Genomic DNA, 12,267 nt, shown 5'->3' with positions numbered 1-12,267 from the left:
TTTGGGTTCAGACAGGTCTGTGTGGCTTAAAGGGAGCCACAGCACAGATTTCTGTCTATCCAGTAGATTGGGACCATTGAGGGTTGTGGAGGGTCCACTGCAGGGTCCTTAGCAGATGAGTTTGGAACATGCTCAGCTCACCCTCAGAGAGCAGCGTAAATAGCTGCACAAAAAAGGGATGGATTATATTAAGACAGAATAAATTTCTACTATTCACTTTTGCACGCAGTCTTTGAATATCACAAGTAAATACAAAGAGGAGCCTGTAGCTGACCACAGAGTTTGATTTGTGGGAATTCGAGACACAGTTGTCCTGCTTGTTCTTTTGGAGAACTTGGCCAGCTCTCCCTGGAGCTCTCATCATGCTTTCAAACCCTACCCACTGGGTGGATTATTCCAGGAAATTGGCAAGACTTATAAAAATTGCTTGTGATTTTTAGTGTTTCCATCTTTGGCTGCTGAAGCTGAGACAACTTAATAGAATCCCACTTCTAGTTCAGTGCTTAATACCTGTCCTGAGCATTCAAAATGTCTTGAAAATCTCAGCTGTTGCTTCTTTACCTGTGAACAAAATTGATGACCAGGCAAGATCAGGCTCCCATCTCCACTTTCCCCCCTCTTTCCCGGACACACAAATTCAGTGAGGTCTCTTTCTGAATGTGCATGCAGCTGAGAGAATGCCAGTATTCCATGAACAAGACTCTGGGGGAACAGAATGTATCTGCATAATCAGGTTTTGCTTTTGCTTTGGACCTCAGAGTTCAGGTTTTTTGATTAATTTGGCAAGAAAAAATTTGTCTCTTGTTCTGAACTTCTGTGCAGTTTTTCGTTCTTGAAAGTGACCTGAGAAGCTCACAAGACCAAGCTTTCTCATGATGTGAGACTCCTGGTATTTCCTGCTTCCAGTTTGGCCAGACATGCTGCAGCAGTTGCTTTTCTCATGGTGTTTGGGGGTGGCAGCTGACTCCACAGGGGAGCCCCAGAGCCAGATGCCCACAGCTTTTAGCTCCCCAAATAACTGAGCTTAAGTGGGGAATCAGGTCTGCCAGATGGGCCCCAGCCTCAGTAACTGATTTGCTTCAGTCTGAAGGTGTTCAAACTCAAGATTCAGAAATCTCAGCTCTCAAATAATAGCATAAAAATTGAACAGAAAAGAGGCAGTGTGGAAAAATATAAAAATATAAATATAAAGTTGGAAATTTGTTAACCATGCCTTTGGTAATGTTCTAGCTTGATATCAAGATTTATGAGATTTATCACGTGAGCTATTTCAGTTCAGGTAATATCACCTGTCTGCTCCAAGAGGAGTCCTTTCTAAATTCAGCTGAAGCTAGATTAGTCTGTAATTAGGCAGTGAGACAAAGTAAATAATTTATTTTGTTGCCTGCCTTTGGAATGAGATACAAAGGATGCTGCTTCTTTGCTAATCAATTGCTGCTTTGGTATTAAAATTACTAGGAGAAGGATTGAGCCCAAAAGATGTGAAATGTTTCTGTAATATCTTGTTTTACCATCTTTTTTGAATGAAGAGACCAAGCTGTGTTAATGGTTTTCTCAAATGCAGACACATTGTCATAAATCATACTGGCCTCTGAAATGCTATTTCCTAACCTATTAATTTTTAAGCTATATTGTTTTAATATTAGTTTTCTCAGAGATTTCAATTAAGATGTAAGAGATACAACCCTCCCCAGTGGACCTGAATCCATAAGGCAGCTGGAAGTGTTGGCTTTTTAAATAAGACTTAGGAAGGTCTTGATGAAAATCTCAGCAAAAGGAAATCTTATGCTCCTAAAACCCCAGGACAGACATCCTGGCACGACGAATCTTGCACCAGTCAGCACAGACAGTTTCAGCATCACCCTGAGTGGGGCTGAAGGGCTGGGAGATTGCTGCTGTGAACGTGATCACCCATTTGAGTTGGGAAGGCCCACAAGATGATCCTGCTGTCTGGTGGCATTCAGCAGGATAAATGAACAGCCCTGCTTGCCCCAGCCCAGCAGGGCCATTCCTTGAGGCCCTCTCTTGCAGCATCATGGCCAAAGAATGGAAGCTGAGCTCCCCTCCTGTCCCTCAGGGAGCTGCCAGGCCTTATTGGAAGGATAGCATGGGAAAATCTGCTCTCAGAGCAGGTCAAATGCCTCTGATGGCTGTGCCCAGCAGCAGCAAATTTGCTGAAGTGGTTTAAGCTTCCTGTGCTCACTTTTTAACATGTTCTGCCATGGTGGCATCCACTGCTCGGCTTCTCTGAGCAGCAAACTGGCCTCAGGTAGAGTCAGGCTCTGACTCTGGGGCTTCACTCTGCACCAGCCTTAGGAGGATCTTGGCTTTGAAGGCTCTGAACTCATCCTTTGTAGGTAAAGATTTTGCTTCTCCAAGAGTTGAGATGGATGGATGTATGTTCTTCCTCTTTGATGAGGAAGAACAGAAATTTCTTTTGATTAGGGGTGTGAAGCTGTATTCTAATTTTTCATTTCAAGGTTCATGTTAAGACACCTTTAAGAGCAGCTGTGTTGCAGACAGGAAAGTTACAGAAGTTCTTTATCTTTCTAGTTAGCAAATGGGATTGCAACAGGCTTCCAAAGTGTTTATTTTCTAAAGGTTTCCATTTGAATTCTACACAGAAGGTATTTCTTCTTCCTTCAGCACAGAGCTGGAGAAAGCAAATAAATACTTTGGAGGTAAACGTTTCATCTGCTGTTGAAAGTTGGTTTTGGCTGGTAGTCTTAACTAAGAGAGAATATTTCTACCTGAGGATGCATAACTTAAATCAGTTCACTTTCTCCTTTACCAGCATCTAGCCATGACTCAGCATGCTGGGGTCAGGCCATCTGTGGTATTCATAAATACTTCAAGCTCATAACTCTAAAGAAATACTGTAGAATTAAATTTATGCACAAAATATTCTTGATTACTACTAAGAATCATAAGACAAAACTTTTTTAAGGATAAAGGGAATTTTTGCTCATGTTTTCCAGAGCATTTCATTCTTCACAGATTTAAATATTTATGTTTGATAATGCTACCCATGACCAACCAGGACTGTGCCTTTTGTCAGAGTAAGTTTTGCTCTGATATAAAGATGATTTTGTGTTTTGGCCATTTTTCTTACAGTAATGAAGTTTCCCTCTGCTGTGACACTGAAAAGAGCATAAACTTTGTCAAACCAGCTTGACATTTGTTAGAGGTTATGTGTTATTTTTATTGCACCAATGCCCTAAAACTGGTACTAAAAATGTGTTGGCAAGTCCCAGAGAGTTTGCAACCTGCAGTCTTAAGAAGCAAGAGGTGAATGATGCTGCAGTGGGAGGAAGAGTTGGGGGTGCAGTTGCAGAGTGAAGTAGTGTGGTGGCATGATCCTATGGACACAGCCAACTTTGACTTTATTTTTCAAAAATATTATTAGAAGACCACTAATATTATTTTCAAGATGTTTGGACCTGGAATTCAGGTCAGGACAGCAAAGAGAGAGTTGATTACAGTTTAGAGCTTTGCAGACTATTTCTGCCCTACAGCACATAAACACTTTGAAGACAGATCACAATCTTGCCGAGAAATTTGTATTTCTCAGCTCTTATTTAGAAGGCCTCATTCTGACTTTTTTTTTCCTTTTTTGGTGTGTCTTGTGTTTTGTTCTGTGATTTGTGCTGTGTTCTGCACAGGATGACAAAGGTAAAGCCCCCAAAGAGGAAATGAAAAGTGTCTGGGATCGCAAGAAGGGCGCTCCTGAACAGAAGGCGCAGAACGGGGAACGGGAGCCCCCTGCCTCCAAACTGAAACCCGCTGAGAATGCTTTTGGGTGAGTGCCACGGGACAACTGGGCTTGCTGGTGCTACAGGGGCCGTCTCTGGGGCTCTGAGTGGAGGAATTGGGCTGGCACCATCAGCAGTGGCTCAGGTGTTCGCTGGGTTCTGCAGTTTCTGAGCTGTCCCCACTCTGCTGCAGGAACAAAATGAAGCTCTGCAAGCAGATGGAAATGGCTTTCCTCCCCCAGCAGAGACAAGAGTCTTGGTTCTGTTCTGCTGGAGCTTTGCTTCCTTATTTCTAATATCTACACAGAGGCCAATAGTGACAAAACCCTAGATTTTGTGTTCTTCAATTTTTCTAGTCCGATCTCAACTTTTACTGTAGTAACCTATTTCCAATTACCCACCTATCTTTAATTAGCAGAATAAAGCACAATCCGGTTGTGCTTTATGTGCTTTCTCAAATGTCCAAGAGAGAAGCTCTTTCTCTCTTAATTTCAAGGCAAACATTGAAATTAATGACTTCTCTAGAAAAGTGTTTTTCCAGTTAGGTAAAACCTCTCCTAGCCAAAATAATATTTTTTCTTTTTTTTTTTTCCCCCTTCCTTTTTATAATCTGTATCACAATTTGATTCTTTTTAAAGGAAATATTTGGCTCGTGGTTATATCAGGAAATTCAAAGAAGGTAACAATTTTCTAGTGAAAATTTAATTTAAAAAGATCCTGCCTGCTAAAAGCATGGGATAGATGAAATAGAAATGAAGTTCTTCCTTTCAGCAGGAAACCAGGAATGAGTAGGTTAGAAATCAAAATTTTTCTCCTTCTGCATCTCTCTTCCTCTTTTACATTGACACAGGCAAGGGAAAGGTTAAGCTCTTCAGGCACTTTAAGAAATCTGAGCATGGCAGATGGGATTTGCTATTGTATCTCAGCATTCCCCTCGTGATTCTGCCGGGAAAAACAAACTTTCTCAAAATAAAATTCAGCTCAAAAGACCCTGGAGACACCCTGACCTCAGGCCAAAAGACAGGCAGTGATGGAGATGGAACAGCAGGAAATTGGCCTTGCTCAAAACTTGGGTCACATCATCAATAACGACAATGATTTTCTAAAAATATTTTTGATGTGTTTTCATTTGCTTTATTTCCTGTGGGAGCGAAGCATTAGTGGCAAAATGTAGATTTGAGTTTCCACTCCATTTTTTTTGTTTGGTTTTTTTTTTTTTTTTTTTTTTTGTTTTGTTTTTTGTTCTTCTGTTTCATGAAGTTGTGAAGAAGCCTGTTCAATGACCTTTTATCAGCTGAGTAGAAGATTGGGGTTGGCAGCATCAGCAGAGGTGCCAATGTTTGTTGGGTTGTTGGGCATGAATTAGGGCTATTTTATAATGAACTGCCCCCACAGAGTTGGGCTTTGTCTGGAACTGTCCAGACAAAGGGGCGGGGATGGGGTAGGGAGCCACCAACCAGGTACAGGAGAGGAGGTCAGGGGTAGAGGGCATCCTTTGAATCTGCCAATCCCTTGATGCCCTTCTGGAATTCCAGGACCGACAGTGGGGAGAAAGGAGAGGTGATTGATACACCTGGGAGGGAATCTTCAGGGAGGGACCCGAGGTTCTGGAGTAAAGCCTGAAATCACAACATGGCCCCATTGCCTTCCCAGGCGCTCTGGCGCGAAGGGCGCCGCGGAGGAGGCGAAGCCGGGCGCGGAGGCCCTGAAGAGGTTGGAGGATCAGCGGCGCCGCCGGGGCGAGAGCGAGAGCGAGGAGCTGGAGAAGCTGAAGGAGAAGCAGCAGGAGGCGGCGGCAGAGCTGGGCGAGCTGAAGAAAAAGCGGGAGGAGCGCCGGAAAGTCCTGGAGGAAGAGGAGCAGAAGAAGAAGCAGGAGGAGGCTGAGAGGAAAATCAGAGAGGAGGTGAGTGTGAAGTACGGAGTGTTGCACTTGGGTTTATTCCATTATTACTTGTGGTGTTTTTATATACTTGTGGTATTTTTAGGGTGCCCTGTGGCAGGAAGGAAATGATGGATCTGACTCCATGTTCTTAGAAGGCTAATTGATGATGTTACTGTATTATATTAAAGAATGTTATACTAAATGATACTAAAGAATAGAGAAAGGATACTTACAGAAGGCTTAACAAGATACTAAGGAAAAACTCATGACTCACTAGAGCCTCGACACAGCTGGACCATGATTGGTCATTAAGTCAAAACAATTCACATGAAGCTAATCAAACAATGGCCAGTTGGCAAGCACTATTTAAACCACATTCCAAATCAACAAAACACAAACAAAGCAAATGAAATAATAATTATTTTCATTTTTCTCTAAGATTATTTGGCTTCCCAGGAGAAAAAATCCTAGCAAAGGGATTTTTCAGAAAATACGATAGTAACAATTACTATTTTACTTCCACTTTCCTTGCATTAGTCAACAGCTCTTTGCAGCATTGTCTAGTGAAGACCTGAGGTAAAACATGCAGCATCCAGGTGATGCAGTGCTGGATATTTCCCCAGCCAACTCCTGGCTCCATGCCAAGAGTGGGCTGTTCCCAGAAAGCAGTACAGTCTGGGATACAGCTGTGGGGCTTTATCTCTGCAGCACAAAGTGATAATCCTCAAGAGCAGGAGCAAGAACAAGAGAGAGGTCTTTAGTATGGTTTCCAAAAGGATTTATCCTATGAAAGCGTCAGGGACCAGAGGCACAGAACACAGGTGTGGAGGGGTTTTTAAATGGGGGCTGTTCAAGGCAAGGGGATAAATCAGCTGATAATTGGAGATTCCTGGGGAGGGGTGAAAGATAGGGTTCACAAATGCTTCTTCCAATGAGGGAAGGGCCACATGGACCCCACATGGACATGGAGGGGATGTTGGGTCACATGGACTAATGGGAGGTCTCACTTTAGGGGATTTCTGAAGGGGAATTCCAAGCAGGGCATTGGCACCAGGTAGGATTGACAGGGAACTCAGGGTAGATTGACAATGGAGTGATGGGGGGGTATAATTTGGACCAAAACATTAACTTAGGCAATAACAGAACATACCATTAGGGATAAAAACACACCACAGCACCCAGGGTATGAAAAAATGTTCTAATTCTAGCCTTAGGACAGGCAGGGCTGTAAAATCTGCTTTTATGAGTCAGGATTTCCTCAGAGATAGCTGCAAATTTCTTATCTTCTTGGGGATTCAGAATCTTGGGCCAGTGCTATAGCCACAGATTTATTTTTTTTTTTTTGTGCATTATACAGATTGAATTACAAAGTGCATGTCAAAATTTATCTGCTGCAGATGGGTTGGAATGCTAATGTTATATATAGTTACAATGGGCTAGATCTCATTAGGGAGATATTCTTGTCTATTTAAATATTGAGTATCCAACACATCTGTTTTCTTGTACTTCCTCTGCCAAGGGACTCTACAAATAGGATTTCCAAGTCTCTGGTGCATCATTTAGGAATCCTAGTTGTTTGGAAAATAAATGGTAAATGAATAATACTGATAGTATCTGGCAGCTCAATGCCAGTTCCTTTAATGTACTGAGCTCTTTGCAGCAGAACTCAGCAGATGCCAAGATTGCACAATGCCCCAAGATTGCACAGACCCCACTGACCAGTGCTCACACTGGTGTTGCTTTGAGGGCTTCTGGTTTGACTTGTGGCTCATGAAGCAAAACTCATCTCTGGAGGGAGAGCTACAAGCATTTAATCTTGGGTTTCTTGGCCACATACTGATTTTTTTCATGTTAAATATTAACCTTGGCACAATGAGTGTCGGAGTAGAGGGACACGAGAACAATACCAATATGACACATGAGAACACAGAGAAACTGAGCTTGAGCCTTTTTCTCTGTTTAAGTGAAACTCTATGGCAGTATATTTGGTGACTTTACTGTGAGGAGCCACTAGAGCAGCACACTCTAATTGTCTTCCTGGCATGGATTGGCATTAACATCTTTATGAATTTCAGACAGATCACTGAACTTTTTCAACTGGCATAAAAGCCTGTATTTAGAAATATCTGGTAAATGTTTGCAGGGCTGCACAGCCCTGTGATGGCGACGTAGATTCTGAAAGAACGAGTAACCATTCATATTTTTCAAGGAGGAAAAGAGGAGGATGAAGGAAGAAATCGAAAAAAGAAGGGCTGAAGCTGCTGAGAAGCGCCAAAAGATGCCAGAAGATGGTGTGTCTGAAGACAAGAAGCCATTTAAATGTTTGAGTCCTAAAGGTTCATCTCTCAAGGTAACCTTCCCATTAGCATCTATACAGGACATAAAAAGCATCAAAAGCAACATTGAAATACTTGTAATCAAACCCAGGAAAATGCTTTGACAGACTTAACCTGAAACCTCTAGCTGAAAGACTTTAACTCATTGGGATGATTGAAAATTAGAGTTCCTGCTTAGAAATAGAGAGTAGACTGGCAGCTGTCTCTTCTTGATGAAGAATCTCCAAAAAGGACCCTCACCTCCAAGAGAAAATGATTTTTGAAACTTAGAACAGTGATACTGTGTTGTTTTAAATTTATTATAGGAGTGCTTTGTGAACTGGAGTAGAATCACAGAATCATTTAGGTTGGAACAGATCTCCTAAGAGCATTAAGTCACAAATGTTCTCTCCCTCCTTCCACATGCACAGTTACTGTCTTGCTTGCCAGATTGCTTTGTCCTTAAGCATATTCATCCTAATCATCAGTAATTGTAACTGACCTGCATGGGAATTCTAGCTTATGTCTAATCCCCCTAAAAATAACATCTAGAAGTGCTGGGCTGGATTTCATTTTCTTACATAACAAAAAATTACAGACCTCACCCTTCTGTTGCTGCAGGATTTCTAAATGGTCTTTTGTGGCCTATATTATATTAGAAGTGTGATAAATCAATTAAATGGTCTTTCAGCGTGGAAGAGGAATCCTGGCCCCACTGAAATTATTGGGAGTATTCTTTTGGAATTCAGTCCAGTTGCTTTCTCAGCTCAATCTCAAACTGCAGATCTATTAATGTTTTCAAAGTTCTTTTCCTTTTTGCATTTTGTGTCATTAGTCATTTAAAAACCCAAAACATTTGTCAAAAAGGCTATTTAGTGGGAAATAGGAGAGAAAAGAACCAGGTAGGAGCTCATTGAACCATGAATTTGATCTCCCTGAGATTAAAACTGTAACTATTGAGTGAAAAATTGCATTTGGGCAAAATTAGCTTTACCTACACTTTGATCCAATCTGGAAATTTGGGTCCAGTTCTAGCAAATACTGAGTCCAAATATTTTTGAACATTTGAACCTGAAATACTGGGACAGAATGCACACAGTTGTAAACAAAGATTGCAAAGCTTCATGACTTATTGTGATTAGTTAAACCTGGTCTTGCCATTTTCGTTGCTAAAGATGATGTCCATAACAGACACTGTAAATGTACAGCTTCTTCCCAGCCCTCCTGGGAGGGCTTCCTTTTCTTCTGTTTATTGAGATGCCTTTTATGACATACATTTGGAGCTTTAATTCACAGAAGGCTCAGAATGGAGGAAATTGTACTTGAAAACACAAAGTAAAAAGGATATAGATCCTAGTTTTGGGGAAAGTGTGAAAAAACGTGGGACTTGGCAGGAGGCTGAAAGCTTTCAGATACCTTTTGTACTCATGCTACAGTATTCTAAGTATATTTTCAGAGGAAAGTTGATGTTTATTAAATGTTGTTAGGCTGCAAGGTACATTTTTTATTTATGCTGGGTTTTGTTACTTGTTAGATACAAGTTGTTTGCTACAAAACCTGATATATTGAGCTCTACACATTTTTTCCTTTCTCTGTTTCTCTCTCTGAGAAATTGGCGATACTCTGCAGATTCCAGCCCAGTGTCTGTGGGTGGCCAGTGTAGATGTGTAATGTTGTAAAAGTTCACACCCCAAACTGTTTCTTGGAATCCTGTGGTCAAGAGCTGCGGGGAGAGTAATCTGAGTTTATTAACCTGATGTGAAACTTGATGTCAAAATCCAGCTATGAGAAGAAAGTCTGTTTTATTACCTTTAATTTGGATTTAATTTGGACTGACTTCCCAGGCTGGTCTCAGCTGGTTGGCATGCAGCTCTCTCACTGTCTGCTCTGCACTGCCCAACTTATCTCTTGATTTGTAAAGCATCTGGCACAGGTTTTGTCCTGTGATGAATGTATCAGCTCAGATCTGCCATGAGTCATGTGAGAATCCCAAATGCACAGGGGTGGGTGGGTGGTTGGAATTAAGACCGAAAAAAGGGAGGCTCTGTGTAAAAATAATGCATGATACATGTGCACATTCTGACTCCTCCTGGGTAACAATCTGGCAAAGCACCTTTTTTACTCCTTCCCTGTCCTTGCTGATGTGATAAGCTTTTGGGAAGAAGAAGTTCATAGCAGTGGTGGGTATGAGGGAGCAGGGTGTGCTGATTGCCAAGGGAACTACAAGAGCAAAGGGAAGAAGGGAGCTTAACTGAGCAGCAGTGTGGAATATTGCCATCCCATGGGTGCTGCATCTGCCCACCAGGCAGGCCATGGGCTGGCTTGGCTTGCAGACCCAGAACTGAGAGACAAAGATGTGCAGCTCCTCCCCATGTATGACACAGCTCATGGATGCCCAAATGTACATGTGCATACATGAACATGGACAAAATATACATGTATGCTTATATTTAGGAAAACCTGCTGTGATTGGCTAGTCTGGCATCTAAAAATCACAGTGTTGGCAGCTCCTGTTGTTTTAACTGGTAAATAGAGTGTTTCCCTCAAACCTGAGGCAAAACTTCAGCAGAGATACCACAGTGTGGAGTCCTCTCAGTGACAGCTCGAGGGTTAGTTCCTTCTGAGGGGACAGTGAAAAGAAAACAAGACCAGTAAATACAGGCCAAGTTTATCCCCAGCTCAGGGACAGAAGCAGCTTGGATTTCTCAGGGCTGGGTGGACACCCTGTGGGCTGCAGTGTTACCAAACTTCTGTTCAGCCTCTGTCCTGTATCTTGTTTTTTTCTTTTTTTTTAATTTTTTTTTTAATAAGGACAAAGCCTGGAACAGGTTCTGCTGTTCTCCCATCTGCCTCTAGCTTGTCCTTTCCCTAATTATTTAATGCAAAACGTGATGCATTCAAAGAATGGTGTTTCCTGAAAAATCTTTGATCATTTTGCTTTTTAGACAAGTTCATTCCTCATATTTCCTTTGAGAAGGAAGGTTATTGAGTCTTTTTATTCTATTCTCTGGGTTAATCAGGAAAGAACAGTACTAAGTCTCCTCTTGGGGATGAATACCACCACTAGAGAAATGGAAAAGCAGTTAGGTGTTGAGGGGAGGGAGCAATGGCAGGATTTTCTCCAAATCCCTGTCTTTGGAGAATTATACTCCACACAATCAGTTCTCCCTAGATGAGCTATTCTCGAGGCAGAGGGAAAACAGAATGGTAAGAGCAGGATATGTGACATTTGTTTTCCCCCATCTTTGATGCTGGTGGCAGCACTGGGGTCTGGAAGGTAAACTGAGCTGAATTGGCACCCTCTGCTCAGGTGCTGCTGACAGCAGGGAAAAGCAGAGCTGTGCTTAATGAAGCAAGAAACTCTGTGAGCCACTCGGGATAAGGAGAAGCCTCTACCAGGGACTGCTGCTCCAGTGGATTCCCACTAGGTCCTTCCACATGTTGGATAGGAGGCAAAATTAAAATACAGGATTTTCTGTGTTTGTTTTTTATTCCACTTCCTCCTTGATACTTTTTTTGAAGATAGATCCATTTACAAGTTCATAATATCCAATACACAGTTTAAAACTCCTATGAATCAATGTAATACCTCTCTATGAAACAAGTTTTACTGGGAATATCCAATGGTTTTTGTTTCCCAAGTCATGGTCTTAAATTGTGTGTTAACTCATTCTTTCTGCTCATAATTTAATTAGAGTTGACTTTTTTGAGTACGTGTGTGTTCTGAAAGTATTCCATGGTCACAGAACATAGTCCAAGCTATTTAACAAGAACCTGATAAGATGAATGCAGTAAAAAGATGATAATTCTTATTTCCTGAAAACTGAGAAAACATCTTGAATTTTATGTTAACCACCTTGCTTTGCCTGTTTTTTTTACAGATCTATTTTGTCATACTGTTTACTGTATGTGCCAAATGTTTTAAATTCTTTGCATGGAGTTTGTGTGATGTGCAGTGGGTAAATGACCTTTAGATGTTGCTGTGGTGTCTAAATGTGTTTGACTTTTATGTTGAATACACACGTGTAGAGGTTTGTTTGCTCTAAGTGTATTCAATGTCTCCTTCTGCTACCTTTTGAGGAGGATATTCTAGAATAAATCCTCGCATAAATGTGCAGAAGGTATTTTATCCCTCTATTCTTCCCCAGCCAGAGGGCTTTGCTCAGCTCTGAGGGTTTCTTCATAACTCTTTCCTGTTTATTTTCTGCTTTTGCTTTTCCATTTTCCTCTTCTGAGCAATCCCTGAGTTTTTCCTGATCCCACAGCTGATAACTGAGTAATACACAGTGATAACTGGTAACTGAGAACCTCTGTTACC

General features: G+C 41.6%; 1 protein-coding gene across 6 annotated transcripts in view; it reads left to right on the top strand.

The window, feature by feature from the left end:
• Nucleotides 1–12,267, top strand: part of CALD1 (caldesmon 1) — a 162,172-nt gene that overhangs the window by 139,638 nt on the left and 10,267 nt on the right. For all 6 annotated transcript variants that reach the window (XM_058022072.1, XM_058022074.1, XM_058022073.1 and 3 more), the window contains 3 exons: nucleotides 3,663–3,799; nucleotides 5,406–5,655; nucleotides 7,844–7,984. In XM_058022072.1, the coding sequence (XP_057878055.1) occupies nucleotides 3,663–3,799; nucleotides 5,406–5,655; nucleotides 7,844–7,984 (528 nt within the window). The remainder of the gene's footprint in view (nucleotides 1–3,662; nucleotides 3,800–5,405; nucleotides 5,656–7,843; nucleotides 7,985–12,267) is intronic.

Source organism: Melospiza georgiana, chromosome 4 (genome assembly GCF_028018845.1).
Source record: "Melospiza georgiana isolate bMelGeo1 chromosome 4, bMelGeo1.pri, whole genome shotgun sequence".
Classification (NCBI taxonomy): domain Eukaryota; kingdom Metazoa; phylum Chordata; class Aves; order Passeriformes; family Passerellidae; genus Melospiza; species Melospiza georgiana.
Note: the sequence above shows the minus strand (reverse complement) of the source record. Positions and strands in the feature narration are given on the sequence as shown.